The sequence below is a fragment of the Mytilus galloprovincialis genome, chromosome 1, assembly GCF_965363235.1.
Source record: "Mytilus galloprovincialis chromosome 1, xbMytGall1.hap1.1, whole genome shotgun sequence".
Classification (NCBI taxonomy): Eukaryota; Metazoa; Mollusca; class Bivalvia; order Mytilida; family Mytilidae; genus Mytilus; species Mytilus galloprovincialis.
The window spans coordinates 6,554,359-6,577,371 of record NC_134838.1 but is presented as its reverse complement, the minus strand read 5'-3'; the positions used below and the strand labels follow the sequence as shown (position 1 = coordinate 6,577,371).

At 32.6% G+C, this 23,013-nt stretch overlaps 1 protein-coding gene across 1 annotated transcript; it reads right to left on the bottom strand.

Moving 5' to 3' along the window:
• Positions 1–2,747: 2,747 nt before the first annotated feature.
• Positions 2,748–5,674, bottom strand: LOC143064074 (growth arrest and DNA damage-inducible protein GADD45 gamma-like). Its single transcript, XM_076236605.1, has 6 exons — positions 5,523–5,674; positions 4,947–5,051; positions 4,381–4,504; positions 3,986–4,084; positions 3,394–3,528; positions 2,748–3,097 (listed from the first exon to the last, which is right to left on the bottom strand). The coding sequence occupies exons 1-5, from the start codon at positions 5,570–5,572 to the stop codon at positions 3,430–3,432; spliced, it is 477 nt and encodes a 158-aa protein (XP_076092720.1). The 5' UTR covers positions 5,573–5,674; the 3' UTR covers positions 2,748–3,097; positions 3,394–3,429.
• Positions 5,675–23,013: the final 17,339 nt, after the last annotated feature.

Below are 23,013 nucleotides of genomic sequence, written 5' to 3'. Positions count from 1 at the left end.
TCACTGAACTAGTACACAATTGTATTTAGGTGCCACCGCGTGCGGGATTTTCTCTCTGCGTTAAATACCCATTGGTGGCCTTCGGCTGTTGTCTGCTCTTTCGTCGGGTTATTGTCTCTTTGACATATTCTCCATGTTCATTCTCAATATTAATCAAATATTTTTCGGTAAATTTCTTTAGCCACGAAAGCTTAGAAGAAATAAAGCTATTATCTAAGCAACTTGTTAAATCGTGGTGGCATCTATCGTACATTGAATTTATGTTTTATATTAAGAAATGGAGAGCAATTTAGCGTTATCTCAAAATATTCATAATTTACGTATGAATTATCGAGACCTTCCTCTATCATATTGCAAAACATTGCGTTAAGAAAACAATTAATTACTCGAACAAACGTATGCGTGTGTGTGTGTGTGTGTGCGTTTTTTTTTTTTTTTTTTTTTTTTTTTTTTTTTTTTTTTTTTTTTTTTTTTTTTTTTTTTTTAACAGGTTTCCGTATTCTCTTATTTTATTTTTTAAAGGAGTTGGAATTTACCCGTTTAATCATTTCAAACACGTGGTCTGCTTCACTTATCTGAAATCCTGGTTCCGACACCCCATATAGTTCTATAAAAGTTAGTTATCCCTGGTAAGAAATTGGTTTCATTTTTAATTTTGTGGAAAGAAGCATGGTATATATGCAAAGAAATGTTTACTTTACAATTCTGGTTACTTTACAAAACATGTATATGCTATTGAATTATCGTTGTTTAGAACTTAGCAATGCCATTTCCTATCTGTGATCTCAAACCTCAGAAGAAACAAATGACATCTGGCTGTCAATTTACAACTCACATAAAGAAGCTATATTATCCCTTTAAATGGCATATGCACTTCTTCGTATTGATATTAAAATATTAGAAATACGAATCTTAATAACATCAAAAGAGTTACAAAGCTTTTCATAATTATATTCTTAAAGAATGCTGATATATCAACAATCTCTTATTTGGAAAAATATTGTCTCGTTGAACTTTGAGAATCATGAGAGAATAATGTTATTATGCTTAATATACAAAGAATGATGCAGAGGCGGATTTAGGGGGGGGGGGGGGCAGGGGGCCCGGGCCCCCCTTTTTGGGAACAAATTTGGTTGCTTATATAGGGAATCACTGAAGCGTGACTGGAGCGGACCCCTCTTAGATCAGTCAGTGGGCCCCCACTTACGAAAATTTCTGGATCCGCCACTGTGATGTGGAAGACAAAGAATGAGCAGAGTTAAATGATCTAAAGAAAAAAGAAATGAATTACCACATTGTACTCGACGGACTGTGACACTGTTTTATCAACCATAGACCCAAGGTCGAGGATGTAGTCATCTGTAGGCCACCGTACGATCTTTAACATAGACCCAAGGGCGAGGATGTACTCATCTGTAGGCCACCGTACGATCTTTAACATAGACCCAAGGGCGAGGATGTATTCATCTGTAGGCCTGACCGTACGATCTTTACCATAAACCCAAGGGCGAGGATGTATTCATCTGTAGGCCTGATCGTACGATCTTTACCATAGACCAAAGGGCGAGGATGTATTCATCTGTAGGCCCCCGGACGATCTTGTCATACTGTCTCGGGTAAAGGTGAAGGTTGGTGCATGTTAAAACTTTTAAACCCGCTGCAATTTATTGCACCTGTCCTAAGTCAGAAGCCTCTTGTTCAGTGGTTGTCGTTTGTTGGAGTGCTTCATTGGTATTTCTCGTATTTTTTATATAGATAAGACTGTTGGTTTTTCTGTTTGAATTGTTTTACACTTATTCTTTTCGGTCGTTTATAGCTTGCTACTCGTCGTGAGGTAAGGCTCCGTGTTGAGACAGTGCTTTGACCTATAATGGTAAACTTTTTATACATTGTGACTTGGATGGAGAGTTGTCTGTTTGGCACTCATATTACATCTTCTTATTTATAAGGAGACAACTATTGAGGAGTAATACTGTAAGATTATCAATGATAAGCGAAAGTGTTGTTATCCTTTCCATTCATGCAAGAGTAAATGTAAGACTACTGTTGGTTTTTTTTTTTTTTTTTTGGACTTTAGTGCATCCATACCCTATCAGCTGTTTGGATTCGATTTGTGAATATTAAGCAGTATTCAGGACCGATTTACACAGAAAGAATACAACAAACGCACTATTTGTTCCGTAAACTACAGTTGATGCGTAATTTAGTTGATTCCTAACCTTTTATATCACCTGTGTATGGTTATATTGTAGCATTGCGGAGGCTCAACCCATAGTTTTAGTTGTAAACGATGGTCTGATAGTTAAACTATTTGTCATTGATTTTTCGTAAATAAATCTTAAAAAATTTGGGTTGTCATTCATTCATGTGTATGTTTTTTTGTTAGTTCGTTGTTTTCTCTTGTCTACCTTTTTTTATAATCGACAAAAAAGCTCATCATAGCTTATGTTTGAATGTATTATGCTGTGCAGAATCAAACTCAGCGAAGTTTCGTTTGTCCATCTCCATGTATAAATTCAATTTCATTACTATGTAAACAGGCACAAATTCATGCAATGAAATATGTTGTATTTACAGTGTTTTTGGCGCACACGTAGTGATTAAAAACGATGCATTAAGTATAAACATCTTTTTACTCTGGATCTCCAACTTCTTTTTGTGTGTAAGTAAGAAGTCCCTATTGAGTACCAAGTGTGTTATGGAAACTACAACAATTTCTAATGATTTATAAATTTAAATAAACCAAATTGACTTGATATTCCTTTTATTTCTATAACTAGGATAGCCATGAACATGCAAACACAACTGATGATTGATAAATACATTCAAATGATATTTTACATGTCATATTTCTTATATTTTTTTCAGGACTCCTCCCGGATCTGTAATCTTTGTATGATTTTTTTCATCCCTTATACATATGTACAATTTGTCAGGGCCTTGACATGTACACGTCGTCATCTAATTAGACTGGTCCAACGTTATCAATAACTGTTGAGGCGTTCTAATAAAGACTGTAAAACGCGTCCGACACAATTGTCAGGACTAGCTCTTCATTCTTTTTTTACTTTTTTTACTGCAATTGGGCAGAAAAGTTCTGAAAAAGATTAAAAATGTTTTTTTTAATAAAATAGTGCTATTTTCAGAACAGCATTCTAACAATGATTAAATAATCGCCTGTAAATTAAATAAAACAGCAGCAAGAATTTTCTTTACACCAAGTGACCTTTCTAATTGTATTTGCTCTTCAATTATTGCCAGAACAAACAGCTCTCATATTTATTATCAAAGCAATATTCATTTAAAACAAAAAAAAAATAAGGAAAGCCTTTTCTCAAATAACGTTGCTTAACCCTTACTGTAAAGTATTGCTTACAAATGATTTATACTTACTATGAGAAATATACAAATGGCTGGGTTCATTCAACGTCATACCGGAAATTCAATTACATGCCAGCCCCAAACTTTATACAACTTATCAAACTTCAGTAACGTGTCTTCAGCTTTGTCGTACAATGCTTTGGGATTCTGAAATAGAATAATAATAATATCTAAATATATTCTTGAAATCATTTAGCTACAAAATATATGAACACAAAAAAAAAAGTTTTCTTCTCACATGTTTTAATAATATCATTTAAATGCAGTAATGGTGCTCTCATATCAGATTACTCGTCTCGAGTGGGTGTGGTCAAACTGGTCAAACTAAGACCGAAAATTGATGAGACTAATTAGAATAATGTCTGCTTTGGTGACATGTCTTTCTGTGGGCTGCTTATACCATCCATCCCTAATGTTTATGAAAAAAGTCTATGATTAAATCATTTTCAGTTCCGAAAATATTTTTGTAACTTATTGTCAAACTTTTTTCAAACCTTCCATCTCAAATGAAACTACAGATAATCAACCAATGTATGAACATCTTCTTTTAGTAAGATAAAATTCATGTGAATATCAATAAATAAATAAAAGTGTGTGTATTTACCTTTATCAGCAGACAGGTATAGTCTCCAGACCTTTCTGTGTATTTCCCATTTTTGGGTAAAGTGCCCAAGAATTTCTTTATTTTCTCTGAACTGTCAACCTGTAAGGTAAAACGTTATTATTTAATAAATGTACTGTTAATACAACCTGTACTATTAATTAGATTAATATTTCATGATAAGATTACATACTTTTAAATGATAAACTTTATTTTAAGGAATATTGGTCTTACTAAATTAATAAATAGTGCATATTCCTGATCTCAATGCACTTTCTTTGTTTTTTTTTCTTCAATTTTCTTCATTGAATTTTAATCATTAATATACTATAAGGCATTCCAGACTAGTAAGTAAATATAAAACTTTAACTTATGTTAACATGTTGCCAAGTATTTACCTTGAGAACTCTGATACCATTTTCCATGCAGTATGCCTCCAGTAAAGTGTGTTCTATGTTAATGGTGACATCGTGGAGAGGTCCATAGTCTGCTAGGATACAGGCCATAATGTTATCTGGACAGCTACAATCAAAATTAAAAAAACAAGATGAAATAAACTCAATTATCAGTAGTCCTTCTTCTTCTTACATACTTCGTAGTGTATTGCTCTGCAAAAATTATATCATTTTTCAAAAGTGCAATCATCTAGAAGTCACTTTATTTATTTTATTTAACGAGCAAAAGTACAAATTTTATATGTTTTTATCATCTATTCATCGGACAACGTCCTGGTAAGGTAAACATATTAACGGTACCGCCTATTATGCACAAGATGCACATTTTAACAATCAATGTATCTACGTTTGAACTGGAGGCAGAAATATTTGAAAATCTACAACATAATAATTTTTATACTCTATTCTTATTCTTCATATTAGTATAACTCTAACAGGTTTTCGTGCACTCAGCTCGTGCTTAACTATATCTCTTAATTATTGGGTCAACAACATAAATCTATACTTACTGCTGTAAATGTACTGCACAGCTATGTGTTCCATTTACTACACGACTGTCTTTGTCTGCTTCTGATACAACATCCTTTAAAATCTTTCCTGCTTCAACAGCAGTCCTGAAAATTTCAGAAAATTTGCCGTTAGTACAAAGGTTCCGGGAATTTCTATATTCTATAAATAGAACCGGTGTGTTGTGCAATCACTAAAATTGCTGAGTAATCATTTTCTAAAGAAAAAATGGAATGGCATCGAAAAGATGGGAGAATTTTCAAATTTAGCTTACCAAATTTAATGTTTGATGAAAAATTATACAGAACTTATTTGTATGCAATTCCAAGAATGTTCTGCTAAAAATAGAACAATTTCGTGATGAGATGACTTTGAGCATATTCCTATCAAAAAGACATTTCTAAAAACATATTGGCCTACAAAATAGCATGCATATTATCAAATTCAATAAATAATCTAGAAAATAAGATTGCCGAAGTAGAAAATAAACTGATGCAACATGACAGGTCACATGCGATATAGTTGATATTTGCAAAATAATTATATTAATTCTTTAAATTATGATTACAAATACTTACTTGTCAATATTATTGCTATTCATATCTTGTTTTAAATCCGTAAGAGTCATTATTGCTTCCTTTCTTTCTTCTTTCAAAATTATTTCTTGCACATATGAAGTTCTATACTTTACTCTTTGGTCGTTTCCTCTGGTATGTCAGTAAGACGATTAGTCACGAGGTTTATCATATGTTTGTTGTGGCAATTTTGATACTCCTAACAATTTGATTGGTTAATATTTCCGAAGCGGGATTCCCGATTCAAAATATTTTTGTTCTAGTTAAACTTCTATACCAAATATAACATGATATATAATTTGCAAAGTTAAAATCAACAGCATTCATTGCAGAGTATAACACCTATTTAACGTACAAAATGAAATAACGACACATACTTTATTAAATTGTCATTCAAGTATTGGATTTATTTTTATCGGTTAACAGGTATATTCGTCATAGATATATTTAAACGATCAGGGTTTCCCTAATGTCATTTGAAATTTATTGTGAGATTTTCGTAAGAATAGCAACATAGCTAAATATCATATGAGCTGCAATCTTAATAATATTGATTGCAACATCTTTTTACGATGAAACCCAGGACAGAGATGAAACTAAAAAATAAGAAATTATTATTTTTTTACATCTTCCAGATTTTGCTCAGACCTTTTGAAATATTGATTTACAACCAATAAATTAATCATATCCTCATTATCATTATAGTATGAGTAATATTATTGTATATTCGTTGAGTCTAAACAATACCGGCAGAACAGTTTCCACTCGACTATGGTGACGCAACATTTACCGACAGATACAAGGTAGGATTTATATTACTCATTTGCTATTTGTATGCACTTCTAGAATATTAGTACACAGATTATTATTTTCGATTGTATCAAGACATATTTCTTATAATCGTTCTAGATCAATGGAGAATTAAGTAAAAATGCACAGCATAATCTTGAATCGAGTTTAACTTGCCTCAAATTTGTTTAATTTCTTATTGCATTGCGTATATAACAAGAAAGAATAATTGCATACAAATAACAAATAAGTAAACAAAATCCTATCTTGCATTTATCTGTAAGTGTGTTGTCACCGTACTGGATATTAGATATTATCGAGGCAAAGCATTTTTTGCTAGGGTAGTTCAGTCACTTCGTAAAACTTGGTCAAATCAAGAATACATTTATCCTTTGTTAGTGCCTCACTAGTTTCATATTCAGTATACAAACTTTAAGTTCATATAGTGCTTACACTAAATATAATATTTATTTGGATAAACAGCTTCTTGAAGAAAGCACATCAGTACTTTTCACTTTGCTTTCTATCCTAGTTCTGACACAGAAAAATATCAACGAAAATACCGAACTCCAAGTAAATTAAAAATACCGAACTCCAAGTAAATTAAAAATACCTAACTCCAAGTAAATTAAAAAGAGGGGACGGAGTCCATTAAAACTGACAAAATAAGATGTTAGACTTTAATAATCAAAACAACCGTCACAATTCTTACTTTGTACCCGGTTTTATATCTAGCTAAACCTCCCACTTGAAAGACAATTGTTTCTAGTTCAATCAATTTTGAATGGCCGCAAGTGCATATCTTAATGAAATACTAAATGAATAGAAGTTAGTCTTTTTACATGCTAGTAGCTATTTGTTATTGTTAGTAAAATAAAATCTACACTTATAACATGCTCACACTAACGGCTGAATATAAAAAGCAGCTTTCTATACACTAACTATTTGCATCATATAGTTAGTACAATCGAGTGATTAATATCTGTGTCTCCCTTCTTCTAGTCATGCAAATTATAATTTATATAGATATTTGATTATTTACACACGCTGCTAACAACGTTTGACCATGCATCTTTTCTATATTAAAACCTGATCGTCGTGTGTAAAGGATTACAGTGTCACATAACTGATCATGAATGTATGATGTTCTCAGATTTGTTAAATGAATGAGAATTTTATTCATATATAAAATTATAAAAAGGTATATTTGTTCCGTTTGTTCAATGAATAAGCTTTTTTTTATATTTTCCATTTGACACAAACAAATGTGAATCCGAATTTCAATTGTTTTAGTAAAACATATCGTATTGTATATTCCCCCCCCCCCCCCCGTAACCTTCAATGCACCAGGGTATAAAATACTCTTGTGTGTAGTGGCTACTTGGCTTCAATGGATTCTTTTGAGAAAACTGAAAAACATTGACCGTGTTGTCTACTTTCTTTTTGTTGTTGTCACTATTTAAAAGTATCATGAATTGTTCAGGTAATTTGCCATCTTTCAATAATCTTTCAGACATTGAACAATTCTATTTCATATTTCGAAGTAATCATTATGATGTCAATAAATGTTGCATAAAAGGTATTACATGTAATAAGATGTCAAATTTCTGACGTTCACTATCTAAAAGTTATGTCATGTTAAATATTATATAAATTGTATTACTAGTATCTAAAACTGTACCTCCTCAGTCAAATAGATACAAGACAAAAAAAAGGAAAAAATTACAAGATTTTATATATACATGTATCTCTTTATATATATTGTTTTTTTATGTTCTGCATTGATATATAATTGATTATACTGATTAATATGTGTTCTTTGTTTGTGTGTTGATGACAATCCAGGTTTTGGGATTTTATATCAATAAATCTTTGACGTTGTCTTTGTATACTAGTAAATACAAAGAAGGATAACTCCTACTGTATTTATATCACTTACGACGGAGTCGACTGTTTTGATAACGTGTTAGTTTCTTTGAATAATTTCAATAAGTTAGGTAGCTGTGGATTTAAGTGTTTAAAGGCAGTTAATGGAGGTTGTCAATGATTTTAAAGAAGTGGTATTTTTCAGGAAAGTCAGGTATGGTATGTGAACGATTTTATTTAGTTTAAAGGAGTATATTCCTTTTTCCCCATAATTTGATGTTTTATCATCCACAGCTTTTCATGATTGTATAAAATATTTAAGAAAAGAAAATTTGTAAACCAAATTGTAAGTGTACATTTCAAAGTCAATGTTTATCAATGTTCTCATATCTACTCCATGTGGGATGTCCTTTAACGAAGACATCAACTTTCAAGCGTGGAATATAAAAAAAACTTATAAAAGATACCAGGCTAATAATATTGTATGCCAGACGGTCGTTTTGTCTATATATATAAAATTAAAAGACACGCTAAATACTATCGTATCTGAAAGTCGAAAGACCATACATGCAAAAAGTAAATCACAAAAATACTGAACTTCGAGGAAAATTCAAAACGGAAAGTCCTTAATCAAATGGCAAAATAAAAAGATAAAACACATCAAACGAATGGATAACAACTGTCATATTCCTGACTTAGTAGAGGCATTTTCTTAATTAGAATATGATGGATTGAACCATTAATTTGTAAAAATTGTATTATCTATATATCAATATTAGCTTTTGCATAACAGTTTATATTGTAAACAACTGTATTATGGGTATATCAATATTAGTTTTTACATAACAGTTTATATTGTAAACAACTGTATTATCGGTATATCAATATTAGCTTTTACTTAACAGTTTATATTGTAAACAACTGTATTATCGGTATATCAATATTAGCTTTTACATAACAGTTTATATTGTAAACAACTGTATTATAGGTATATCAATATTAGTTTTTACATAACAGTTTATATTGTAAACAACTGTATTATCGGTATATCAATATTAGCTTTTACTTAACAGTTTATATTGTAAACAACTGTATTATCGGTATATCAATATTAGCTTTTACATAACAGTTTATATTGTAAACAACTGTATTATCGGTATATCAATATTAACTTTTACATAACAGTTTATATTTTTTCCATTTTCAACTAAACGTCTATTCTTGAAATCTAGATAAATAGAATGACTGACTGTCGACGGTTTACTTGTGTTCCTTTCGCACCGAATTGTGTTTGTTTATTTATCTCATTTTCTCCTTATGTGTTCGTATGATTTTTTTGATTTTTTTTTGTATATCCTCTATATATGCACAAGACAGATCTTGGCCTTGATATAAACGTAGCTTGGAGTCAGACTGGTCAAACGTTATCATCAATAACTGTTACTTCCTTCCGATACTGGCAGGGCAAATATCCACAGTACTTTCTAGACTAGCTCTTCACATCTTTTTTTAATTTTTTTGTTGTCATTCTGCAATTGTGCAGATAAGTTCTGAAAAAAACAAAATTGATAAAAATAATGTATTCCTCAATATTGCCGATTTCACAAATAGTTCTCGTTATAATCAAAATTTAAAACACAAAATTACACGTAATACGAAAATACTTTTTGATTCTATCGCTAAAATAAGACAATAGCGATTTAATATTTTTCAAATCCAGAAAATCGATAAGGAAGAAAAAAGCACAAAGTTAAAGAGAGACCGAGCATGTCGATAGGGAACTTGTCAATTGGAAAGTTGAAATCATCGTGTTTGTCATAGATTCTAGCTAGTCGTCTGTTTATGTTAATATCAGGGAACACAATGTATCAAAAAATGAAACATACTTTCTAGCTTCCGTAGTTTCATACTGTGGTGTACTGTGTGTTGAAGGTGTCCGTTGATATTATGTGGTTTACATGTTGTACTGTACTATCATTTTATTTATTAATATATTTCTCCTGCGTGTCATTCTGTTAATTTGTACTGTTGTCCTGTTCCGTAACGTTGTCAATTTAGCGGCATTTTTTACATTGTGGTATAAACGGGATATTTGGCTAGCAAAAACCCACCATTTATTCTTAAAATGTACTATACCAAGTCAGGAATATGTCAGTTGTAATCTGTTTGTGTAGCAGTTCAGTGTTTCTGTCATTCCGATGTTTTGCCTCTTGTAGTTGTTGTGATTCCCTCGGCCTTGGTTTTGCCTCTCCTGATTTTTTTTCGCTTAATCGATATATTACTTTAGAACGGTATACTACTATTGCCTTTATTTGTCCTTTAATGCGACTGTCATACAAGTGAGCAGTTTAGCTCTATCAAACCAGGTTCAATTAACCATTTTCTACATTTGAAAATGCCTGTACCAAGTCAAGAATATAATAGTTGTTGTCCATTCGTGCCAATGCTCTTCAACTTTGTACTTGTTTGGCTTCATAACTATTTTCATCTAAGCGTCACTGATGAGTCTTATGTAGACGAAACGCGCGTCAAACAAGTATAAAGCTAAAAAGCATTGAGGACCCAACATTTCAAAAAGTTGTGCCAAATACTAATGGCTAAGGTAATCTATTCCTGAAATAAGAAAATCCTTAGTTTTTCCAAAAAAAATAAAGTTTTGTCAACAGGAAATTTATAAAAATTACAATATAGAATCATATTCAAAACAGTGTGGCTGTGGCCATTGATTGACGACCTAAATTATCCCATTGGCTGGAACAGATTATGTGAACGTGTGTCTGTAACGACCACTGTTCACTATGTACTTGTTAAAGACACTTAAACTGTGGGGTCACTAAAGGTTCTCAACACCTAAATAAAGTAATTCGAAAAATTAATCAGAAATAACACGATGTTTTGATTTATATCAATGATATAAATCAAAACATAAAGGTTCCTCCTGATTAGTTTTTCGATTTATTTTATTATTAAAGGCGTTAAGAACCTTTGGTGACCCCACAGTTTAAATTATATAACAAGTAAGTAGTGAGCAGTGGTCTCTACAGACAAACGTTCACATAATCTGTCCCAGTCAATAGGATAATTTAGGTCGTCAATCAATGGCTACAGCCACACTGTTTTGAATATGATTCTAATTGATATTCATGTCAACACCGAAAGACTGACTACTAGGCTGGTGATACCCTCGAGAACAACGTCCACCAGCAGTGGCATCTGTATGTTATATATAACACGACTGTCTTTCTCTGCCACTGAAACAACTTCATTTAAAATATTCCTGCTTCACAATATAAACATTTACAGTGAGTATATAAAGGTTCTTGGAATTTCTTGATAAGGTAAATAAATGTTGTGCAATCGCTGTAATTGTTGAGCAAATCATTTGTCGACGAAAATTCTGGAAAGTTAGGAAAATGTAATACTACCGTTTTCCCTATAGGGAAAACGGTATAGGGAAAACGATAGTATTACATTTTCCCAGCATTAGGTTGGCCTTAGAGGGTGAAGGAAGTCAACTTAGGGGCGCTGTGATTGGATGTAAGGGTACAATATATTTTTTTATTTATCTATGAATAGCTGCAGTGTGTAAATTTACAATATAAATTTTGAAACCTATTGAAATATTTTCTAGAGAATTATTCGAAAAGGCTTCCAAAATTTCATAAATTTGGTGCAAAATGACGGTGGGCATGGATAACATAAATAAGCTCCGTTGGAAATTAGTCATGATACTATTTGGCTTCAATTTTTAGAATACAGTAATAAAGTACTAACACCACACATAACTGTTTATCCAGGTTTTTATTATAAAAACTGGTAAATTTAGAAAATGTTAGTATTGTCGCCTATGGCAGAATAAATAGTACCGTTTTCCCTAAATATGTCATTGTATTGTAGTGTACTAAGTATACGGAAAGGAAACGAGCGCTGTACGGAGATTGGATTGATCCCTGTTTTTGTATTAACGTGTAAAAGTAAATATCAACACACAAATAATTAAAGTATTGCACTTATTTTAATCGGTCAACAGTAACATTCGTCAAAGCTATTTTCAATCAGCCAGAGGTTTCCCTGTTGATATTTTTGAAATTGTCTTGGGAGTTTCGTAAGCATTTGATGCATTTGACCACACCCTATTATCGATACTGGAGATGCCACTACATCGGCTCTACAAGAATCTGTATTAGAATGGTAATTGTAACGTCAGATATAAATCTGATATTAATGATATTTGAAATTTAATGTTGTGAATGGCATTCATATCTATAATACTTAATATTACCACACCTTGGAATAGGGTGGGGTAGTTGACACATATAGTAGAATATAATAAGAAGATTTATTATTCCGATGGGCAGCAGGACATTTGACACACAAAACAATACATTGTGATTTGTAACATCTTTTACATTGAAATGAAAAATAAAATTTCAGATAGATGGTATCATGATAGAGGTACATGTATTTCTTCATTTTACATATGTGATATTATACATTTATTCCAGGCATTAATCTTGTTTGAAAGAAGTCAGTAGAAGCTTAGTTACAATTCCATAGCAAGCCGAGTTTGCGCATACATTATAAAAAATGAAATTAGTAAGATAAGTAAGAGAATTGACTAATTACGTAAATCATTCATCACAGAAATTGCTAAGTTACATCTTTGCAAAGTAGTTCAGTAAATTTATTCACGGCGATTATTTTAGTAAATTCAAGAATACATTTATCCTGTCTACTCCTTTTAGTTCCTGGTCCGTTTTTAAATTTCTTATAATAATGCTGTGTCTTAGTTTAATTGCATTTTGAAGAATATAGATCTGTTCAATTGACTTACTCTGCTCGATCTCGCAACGCATTAAAACTGGATACAATAAGACGTTTTGATTAAACTACTTCTTGAGTTTATCTTATAACATAACATTTGCAAACATGTTCATGCTAACTGCTAATCAGACAGGTAGTTATTTGTAGTATCTGTTTTTCAAGCAGGCCCAAAAATCATAAATTGGGTATTATTAATGGGACTCCTAAAACAGACTCGCTCTTTTAATTTATACTATGTTTATGTAATTCCTCGGAAGACAAAAAGGTGGAATTATTCAATTTTACTTTCAAACTATTAAATCTAAACTTCATATTCATTACAATGCATCCTATTTATATCATTCTGTCTCACCATAAATAGAAATAGGCAATAGTGGTTTGCCGATGTTCAAATCCTATAACAATATGTTACATACTGGTATTGAAAATTCCATGTAAACTGCTTTGCATATTAATTTAAACAGTCATTGACATTGTAAGTAATGTAGCATATAATATTTACACATTTTCAAACTGCATTTAAACCTGATTGTTATTTCTGCATGCTTTATGAAAAGATCCCTGTTTCTTAAGAATTGAAATTTTCATAATTGATAAGGCGTCAGTAGTTTACCGATACACAAATTTTGAAAATTGATTTGGATGACACAAAAAAAAGGGTTACAATAAAAACTGGAGGCTCACATCAACTTCAAAAGGAGCGAAATAAAGATGATTGCAGTTTATTGCAAAATACATAACAACCGCCCAAACTCTTATACAGGAGGATTGGGTTAAGGGTATGCTATAAAATATGAACAAATGATTTAATTACATGGTCAGATTTTAAAATTAGTTCTTAGAATATGATATGTCTTCATAGCCTTATTGTTTTGTTCAATCTTCGCCGTAATGATAGCCAGCTGACGGATGAAGCAATTAAATGAAACAATGTTTTTTTACGTAAGAAAATACATGTACCAATTCAGGAATATTACTGTTGTTGTCCTTTGGTTTGTTGTGTTATAGCTTTTGATTTTGCCATTTGATAAGGGAACTTCGTTTTGAATTTTTTTCTCGGAGGTCAGTACTTGTGATTTTATTTTTCCAAGAAGTTAATAGAAGTTTTGTTGCAGCTCTCCAGCTAACAGAATTGCTCGTACATTTAAAAATTTAAAAATAAAAATATTTTGCGATTATGCTGAGCAATGATTATTGGTATTTTGAAGAATATAAATCTGTACCTTTCCACTCGCTTTTTCAAAAAAAAAAAAAACTTTGGTCACATTTTCACAAAAATTTTACACTGAAGATGCTTATATTTTCTTCATGATTAAGACAGTAGTTAATCGATGTTCAAATTTGGTAAATTGATCAGAAAGATACATACCAAGTTAACATTCTAAACTGGGGGATCACTCAAAAAGTAGTGAAATAAGCCGGGAAGATGGCTATTAATTGTAAGATACAGAGCAGTCGCCAAAACTTTTGCATTATGTAAGAGCCAGAGGTTTAGAGTATGATAAAAATATAAACACATGATAAAATTACAGGATCAGATTCATAAGATTAATTCTTAGTTAATAATATGCCTTTATATCCTTATTATATTGCCCAGTCTTAGTCAAATTGATAGGTTAAAGGGTGTGGCGATACCAACACAGCAACTATCAAGTTCAAGTTATTTTAAGGAAATCTTGTGTTCATTATTGAAATAAGACTGAGTAATGATTAACAGCAATTTGTAGATTATAAATCTATAATATCAGTTTGATCTTGCATCGTATTATGTCTGGCTAAAAATATCCTGTAGTTGATTTACCACCTGAATTAGTTGATTTATTTTACATGACAAGGTCACTATCAACGTTCAATTGGTCAAAGCTTTCTTAGATTGGGTAAGCTTGGTCCAAGTTATCTGTTGTCCCTATTCATCAATAACTTTATTAATGAAAAACTACCGACTAAATCCATCCAGCTTTCAAGAAAAATAGGATCAGAATCTATTTCATCCCAGTCAGGATTCTACTTCGTCAAAATTATCTCCTCATTACGCTTGTTCATTTTCACATCGTAGAAATGGGAGCCATTGCAGGGATGACGCGATGATTTTTTTTTTTCTTGAAAACCGATAAATTTATCCACATAGCACCATTACGATCCCTATATGGCAGGTGTATTTTAAAAAAAAACAATTGTATCTACTAGCTAATGAGCATCAGTTAATGATCTTGTCTGCAGTGATTCAACTTAAAACTATTGTCTGATCGGTTGTCAGGTGGAATTTTCGAAAATTCTTAAACATTTAAAAAAAATCTAATTAAATGTTTCGGGCAAACTAAAAATTTTAAGTGGTTGAAGATTATAAACCCTAGTTATCACACACAATTTTTTTTTTTCGAAGATATGCATTTTCATTATCCAACTTAAAAGACTGTCGTCAAGTACTTTTAGTAAAGTAGAGATGATATATTGAATACTCTTGCTTTGTATGTTTTAAAGACAAATTATACACCTCAAACACGCCCTAACATAAAAAGGTGCACTCGATTTTCTCTTTTCGATACAATTGTTACCCATTTTTTAGAATTTTTTGTTGAGTCACATAATGGAAGGGCAGACACGAAAATTACTGAACTAATAGATTGATATGTTCTCCGTCCTTGGTAAAAACAAATAAAAAATCAGAGGTTATGCATTTTCTACATCCAACTTGACAGATACCCATGTCGTCGACTTGATATCTAATTGTTCTGCATTACTAAGTAATAGATAAATTGCAAAATGAAACACTTCGTAATGATGGTAATTGAGAAGAAAATTGTCGTTTTATTTGTTTCTATTAACTTTTAAAAATTTTGTTACTATATTCAACAATGCAGTATAAGCATTTATCGCCTTCTCTAACAAAGAGCTTCGATTCTTTTGTTCTATTTCAACTGGGTTTACCGTGTACGTTCTTGTAAGTTGTAGTCAATAGGTTATTCTAATCTTGGAAGAAACATTTTGATAGTGTTAGTATAACTGTGGGGGCCATACACATACGTGTTTATATATTGTTTTTGTTGAATGCATTGCACATCGCAAAACAATAATTCAAATACTTAAGTCTAATAATACAGCAAAATTAACACTCTTTTTATGGACATAAACTAAAGTATAGATTTAGAAAATTCTCACACTGACTTTTATAAATCTTTTTACGAGTAGATAAGAATATTTGTTGTTTATTGCAATATACGTGACACACTCCTCAAACTTCTGAAGATTATTTTATTTAAGGAAATGATAAAAAAAAAATCAAGACACCATTCAGAACACCGTGTGTGTAGTTGTAGAATATACTTAGTTTTTCAATGAGTCAGAGTGGCAAATGTATGATTTATGCTTCTACTTTCTTTTAGGCTAGTTATTATGTTTAATTGATCCAATTTATTGTGTACTATACATAAATGGATATCTATTTTTCTTTTTTTCTTTTTGGGCTGCTTGTTTTGTTATCTATATCAACCACACTTGCATTAAAATGCATTAGTATTTTAAGCCTCGGTCACACCTTACCGGATAGCTCGAACGGACGCCTAACGGATAACTTTTTTTCAATCCGTTAATGTCCGTTTATAGACGTCCGTTCTTATCCGTTAGACGTCCGTCCTTATCCGTTGTATGTCCGTTAAGCGTACGTTTTATCCGTCGGCGTCCGTTCTGTCCGGTGGAAAATTTTGAGCATGTTCAAAACTTTGAATGGACGTCCAACGGATAAAATGTCCGTTAAACGTCCGTTGGGCGTCCGTTTTGTACGGTACTCGTCCGTTTCGTTTCCGTTTTGTATCCGTTTCGTGTCCGTTATACGTCCGTTGGAGGTCTGGAAGATAAATTCACCAACGGACTTCTACCGGACGTTTAACGGATAAAACGGATGTTGAATGGATGAGAAACGGACTTCTACCGGACGTTTAACGGATAAAACGGATGATGAACGGATCTGAAACGGATAAATGCCAATTGAAAATTTCGCGTCAGAAATGCCAATTATTGGTATGTCAGATTTCTTAAGGTTCATGAATTCTTATTATGCATAATCGATCTTAGAGTATAGGCACGTCTCCACAATCAAGCAGTTCTTATTCAGGCCAGACACTGCCCTTTGGCGAAATTTTGAAGAATAAACCAAAACCAGTTACACAGAAACATTTTGAATATATATGCGATTTACATGTATTATTATTGTCGCCTTTGATTTTTCCGTATATCTTGTTCATCCGTTTTATCCGGTACGCTTCCGTTAGGTGTCCGTTTTATGCGGTACTCGTCCGTTGGATGTACGTTCGACATCCGTTCTGTCCGGTACGTGTACGTTTCTTGTACGTTGCATGTCCGGTGTGTGTCCGTTATGCATCCGTTACACGTCCGTTTCATTCGGTGAGCACATCAACAGACTCCTAACGGATAACAATTTTGTCAAAGGACAACTTTTATTTTCATCCATTAGGCGTCCGTTCGTGCTATCCGGTAAGGTGTGACCGAGGCTTAAAAAACCAACACATTATAGATTTTTTATCTGTTATCTACATATTCTTCTTCTTCTTCTTCTTCTTTTTCTTCTTCTTCGCTCGAATAAAAAAAGAAAAAAGTTGAAAAGGACAATTATGTCAAGGATTTCGTAACCCGAATAATTTACTTAAATCTTCTACTAGATTTTTCATAGATACAAAGTAAATTTGCCTGTTTCTGTAGATAACTTATTAAAAATGGTATTTCACATCCTAAATTTAACGGTAATCTGTACTAAAAGCGCGGAAATCAATTTATGTGATCCGTGTCAACAAATCGAATCTTTATACTAGCTTATAAATATAAGTAAAGATCAGTAAAGGTTATATTAACAATTTTGTAATTAGATCTTTGAATATAGTTTTCATTGGCACAAATATTGATTTCGCCATCAGCATGAAATTAGAATCAATATTCTTTTCAAACGGAATGTATAAATACCCATCCACGTTCATTTTTTCTGTAAATAGAGGTTAATTCTCCTACTGCCTGTCGATACATTTTTTTAGCATTGCATAAGTCATGTCTTTTTTGACTGTCCATGACGTTAAAATACTAAATCCCTTGGATGTGTTTTAGTTGATTTTAGTCCCTGATGCATGATTATTTATCATTAGTTGTTTTTGGCTTTTAACTAGCTTTCAGTACTCTCAAATCGTACTTTGGTGTTAATTTGACCTGTTGATACAATTTATAATGCTGTTGTGTTATTTGATATTTACTTTTGTAGTTTATATCTCGTCTCTCTATTTTTAATATATACAAGCTTTGATAAGTGTTTTGTATGACTATAAATGTTCACTTCTGTTCTCGTACTATGAATAACAAAATTATTTTTCATTTTGTAAAAACTATTTCCGTTCGCCATTTATACTGTATACCTTACGTTAAAATTATTTTAATTTACCTGTGTGCATTATTCTATATAGTGGCATTTTGTTCAAGGTTGTTGTTTTCTTTCTGAAATTGTTCAACATCTAACCCCTTATTTCATTGATTGTATTTTTACATTGTGTAATAGATCACATTTATTCTTTCACTGTATGTTCACTTGTGTTAATAGGTATTTTCATTGAATAAAGTCATTTCAATTGATATTTTATGGTGAGTCCCTCTATGTTGTGATGTTACACTTTTGTTTCAGATAAGGGTACATGTTGGTACCTATTAAAACGTTTAAACCCGCTACATTTGTTTGCACCTGTCCTAAGTTGGGAACCTGATGTTTAGACAGTAGTTGTCGTTTGTTGATGTGGTTCATAAGTGTTTTTCGTTTCTCGTTTTTTTATATAATTTATACCGTTGGGTTTACCGTTTAAATGGTCAAACACCAGTCATTCTTGGGGCCCTTTATAGCTTGCTGTTTGGTGTGAGCCAACTTAAGCTCCATGTTGAAGACCGTACTTTGACCTGTAATGGTTTACTTTTACAAATTGTGACTTGGATGGATGGTTGTCTCATTTGCACTCATACCACATCTTATTATAATATCTACTTTATACAATAACTTAGACTTGCGTTTTTTGTGACATATATAGTTACATATTAGGGCACCTGATCTAGTGAGCAATGCTCGTGTATATTTAAGACTGCTATATATTTCTTAACATCAATGAGTTTCTCAATTGCCAAGCACTGGAATCCAAATTCCAGTAATTTCCCAATCAATATCATTGACCATGCAGACAACATATGATATATATATATATATATATATATATATATCATATATATCATATACCGTTAGTACTAGACACCATCTTTCTAATTACTGTCATTATATTGACAATAATGTTATTCCTAGTGGCTTATGTATTAAAGCGCTGCCTCAAACTACCGGCAACCTGTCTGATACATTTCTTCGTAGGTGGGATCAAACCCTATTTCACTGTTCCCTCCGTCTACTCATACTCCTTAGAGAACACTGTATTGAACATCTTAAAAACCTAACACGTCAATTTGACTCCTTGTCTCAGGCTTGCAAAACAGATCTAACAGCAAGCGAATTCGAGAACATCCAAGAGCGCCTGAGCGATATAACCAACACTAAGACCGCCACTCTCCGCTCCAGACAAAGATGCAAATTTCAACGGGATGGTACTTCTTTCCCATCCATTAGTACAAAAGAAAAAAAGAATAATAAAACCAAAAACAGACATTTTAGACGTAGACCTCAAGTCCTCAGCAACAAGATCAATACCGTTGTTAATCTTTCCAGCAAACAACTTACTGAGGACGAAACGTCATTACTATCCAGAGGCCTAAACTTTTGTCCAGTCCCTGGTCCAGTGAATGATACTAAATTGTCTGAGGAACTGGATTATTTTGCCAGGAGCCTCCGCATCAAGGAACATTTTGCATCGAAAGAGGACGATAGCACCACCTCAGATAGTGACTCTGATGACTCCAATGAATATAGATTTAGAAAGAAAAGCAACTGGGTCCCTAAACCAAGCAAAAACACCACCTTAGAATCATTTATAGACAATGTTAAAACGGATATACTTACAAATGTAAAAATAAACAATCAGACCTATGATAATTTAACACCTGATGAACGTGTGGCTTTGACAAATTTGAGAGATAATGACGACATTGTTATTAAACCTGCAGACAAAGGGAGTGCAGTTGTCGTCATGGACAAATCTAACTATGTCCAAGAGGCCATTCGCCAATTAGATGATGACCGGTTTTACAAAAAACTTAATTCGGACCCCACCCTCCAATTCAGCGAGGAAATAACAGAATGTTTAAAGGAAATGTGTGACAATAACATCATTGATATAGATACTTTCAAATATTTAAAACCTGAAAATTCAAAACCTGGGCGATTCTACCTGCTCCCTAAAATTCATAAACCTGGTAACCCAGGTAGACCAATCGTCTCAGCTAATGGTCATCCCACCGAAAAAATATCCGAATTCGTTGATTACTATCTTCGACCACATGTAGAAAACTTGCCATCTTTTATTAAAGATTCTACAGATTACTTACTAAAGATGCAGGATTTAAACCCTCTACCTGCCAATACAACTCTTGTCACTATGGATGTCACCTCTCTCTATACGAATATTCCCCATGCGGATGGTATTGAAGCATGTAGAGAAGTTTGGGACTCTCGATCTCCTAAAATTCCACCTACTGATTGCTTAGTTGAAATGCTTACTATGGTCTTGAAAAAGAACAACTTCACATTCCAAGGAGAACACTATTTACAGACAAATGGCACTGCTATGGGTACAAAAATGGCTCCATCTTATGCCAATATATTCATGGGTAAATTTGAAAAGCAACTGCTGGAGTGCTCCATCGAAAAACCGCTTTCCTGGTATCGATTTATTGATGACGTTGACATGAAATGGGACAAGGGAGACCAAAAATTAGAAACTTTTATAACAAATGCTAACAATCAACACCCTACCATCAAATTCACCCATGAAACATCTAATTCCACCATAAACTTCCTTGATACATCTAGCACCCTCTCTGTAGGTATAATAAACACAGATATATACTCTAAACCTACAGATACTCATCAATACTTGTCGCCTGAAAGTTGCCATCCTCCACACTGCACGAAGAGCATTCCATACAGCCAAGCTCTCAGAATAAGGCGAATCTGCTCCTCTGAAGACACTGCAAAACAACGTCTGGGGCAGCTTAAAGGACATTTAAAAAGAAGGGGATATAAACACAAAAACATCAAAAATAGTTTTCGAAAAGCGGAATCCATCCCCAGAAGCAGTCTGCTAACTTACAAAAATAAACAGAAAAGTAAAAGAATCCCATGTGTGCTCACCTACCATCCATGCCTGAGAAATAGTTTCAAGACCATTCGTGATCATTGGACAGCAATCGAGAAACATTCGAAGTTATCCAAAATCTTTCCTGAGCCTCCCATGATTGCCTTCAAACAACCTAACAGCCTGAGAAATATACTTGTCCGTGCTGACCTTTCCAAACCTAACCATACTGTAGGTAATTGTCAGCCTTGTGGGGACAAGCGCTGCAAATGTTGCAACCAATTGCAGCATTCATCAACATTTCACAGTAAGACCACAGAAAAGACATACAAGATATTTTGCAATGTCAACTGCAAAAGCTCAAACGTGATTTACGTTCTTGAGTGTCCTAGATGTGGTCTCCAATATGTTGGTGAATCTATGCAGCCATTTCACAAACGCCTCAATGGCCACAGGAGTGACCTCACAAAAAAACCGTACATTCCTGTCAGCCAACATTTCAGGTTACCAGATCACAACCTGAAAGATTTTGATCACATGAAGATCCTTGTGATCGAACAGGATTGTACATGGCAAAATAGGCAAAGAGAAAATCGGGAGAGGTTTTGGATAAAAACACTGGGTGTCCTCCATCCAGATGGAATCAATAGAAAGAAATAATTAAATTTACAGTCTAGTGTTAATATTATTATATTCAGGATTTTGGATTAAAATCAATCGACAAAAAACTTACCTGTATTATTAGTGATCTATGTTTACACCTTATACATTATATCTCATTATTGTTAAAACTTTTGTCACCGAAGAAGGCCATTTGTTGAGCCGAAATATTTGCAATTATTGTATAATTTATATCATCTGTTCAGTTTTTCCATCTTTGTGCAATGATATTCAACACTTTTTAGTGTTTTATTTTCCATCTATTTATCGGTATTGTTACACAATCTTTCAGACTCATATAATTTTTCCTGTTTGTGTAGTATTGTCAATTTTGATGATCCAATACCTATTAAGTTTACTGGTTGGTAGATTCTTATAGACTCTATATATATCATATATATATATATATATATATATATATATATATATATATATATATATATATATATATATATATATATATATATATTTTTAGCAAATATATACAGATATATTTGTAACCAGATTTGCTAAAAATCTGTATATATCCTAGCATATAAGTCATCCTCAAATATTACCTGTATTCATTCAAAAAAGAGATTGAAAGTAATTTCTTGTATTTCGCTACAATCCACTGATATTGAGTAACTCGAGCAGGACAACTTAGTTCCATGATTCCGACTGTAAGACATTTTGTCATTTTAATGGTCTTTAATGAATTAAAAATTGACAGGCAGGCTTCCACTTTCAAAATAAGCATAACAGAACTGATGAATCGCTTTTATTTAAGTAACACGCAGTCCCAACTAACCGACATACATTCAATTGGATTTCGTCAACAAAAAAATAATAAGAGGTCTAATTAAATATAAAATGAACAATAAGGGACCTATATTTTTATCTGGGAGGGGGGCTGGTCAAAATGCAAGGGGGGGTCAAGTTTTTTTTTGATATTTGTGGAAAAGGGGGGTCCATTTTTTTTTTTATAGAAATTCAAAGTGGGGGATCAATACTTTTTGCACATGGAAATTAGCAGTTTAAATATTTCAAGAGACAAAATGACAAGAAGAACATTACAACAGTCAAATTGAAATATATTT

Coding starts and splice junctions, on each gene's coding strand:
- LOC143064074 (XM_076236605.1), bottom strand. CDS start 5,572: ATGACTCTTACGGATTTAAAACAAGATATGAATAGCAATAATATTGAC. Junction 5,052..5,522: donor AATAGCAATAATATTGACAA/GTAAGTATTTGT, acceptor TGAAATTTTCAG/GACTGCTGTTGAAGCAGGAA. Junction 3,529..3,985: donor ATACCTGTCTGCTGATAAAG/GTAAATACACAC, acceptor ATTCTATTTCAG/AATCCCAAAGCATTGTACGA.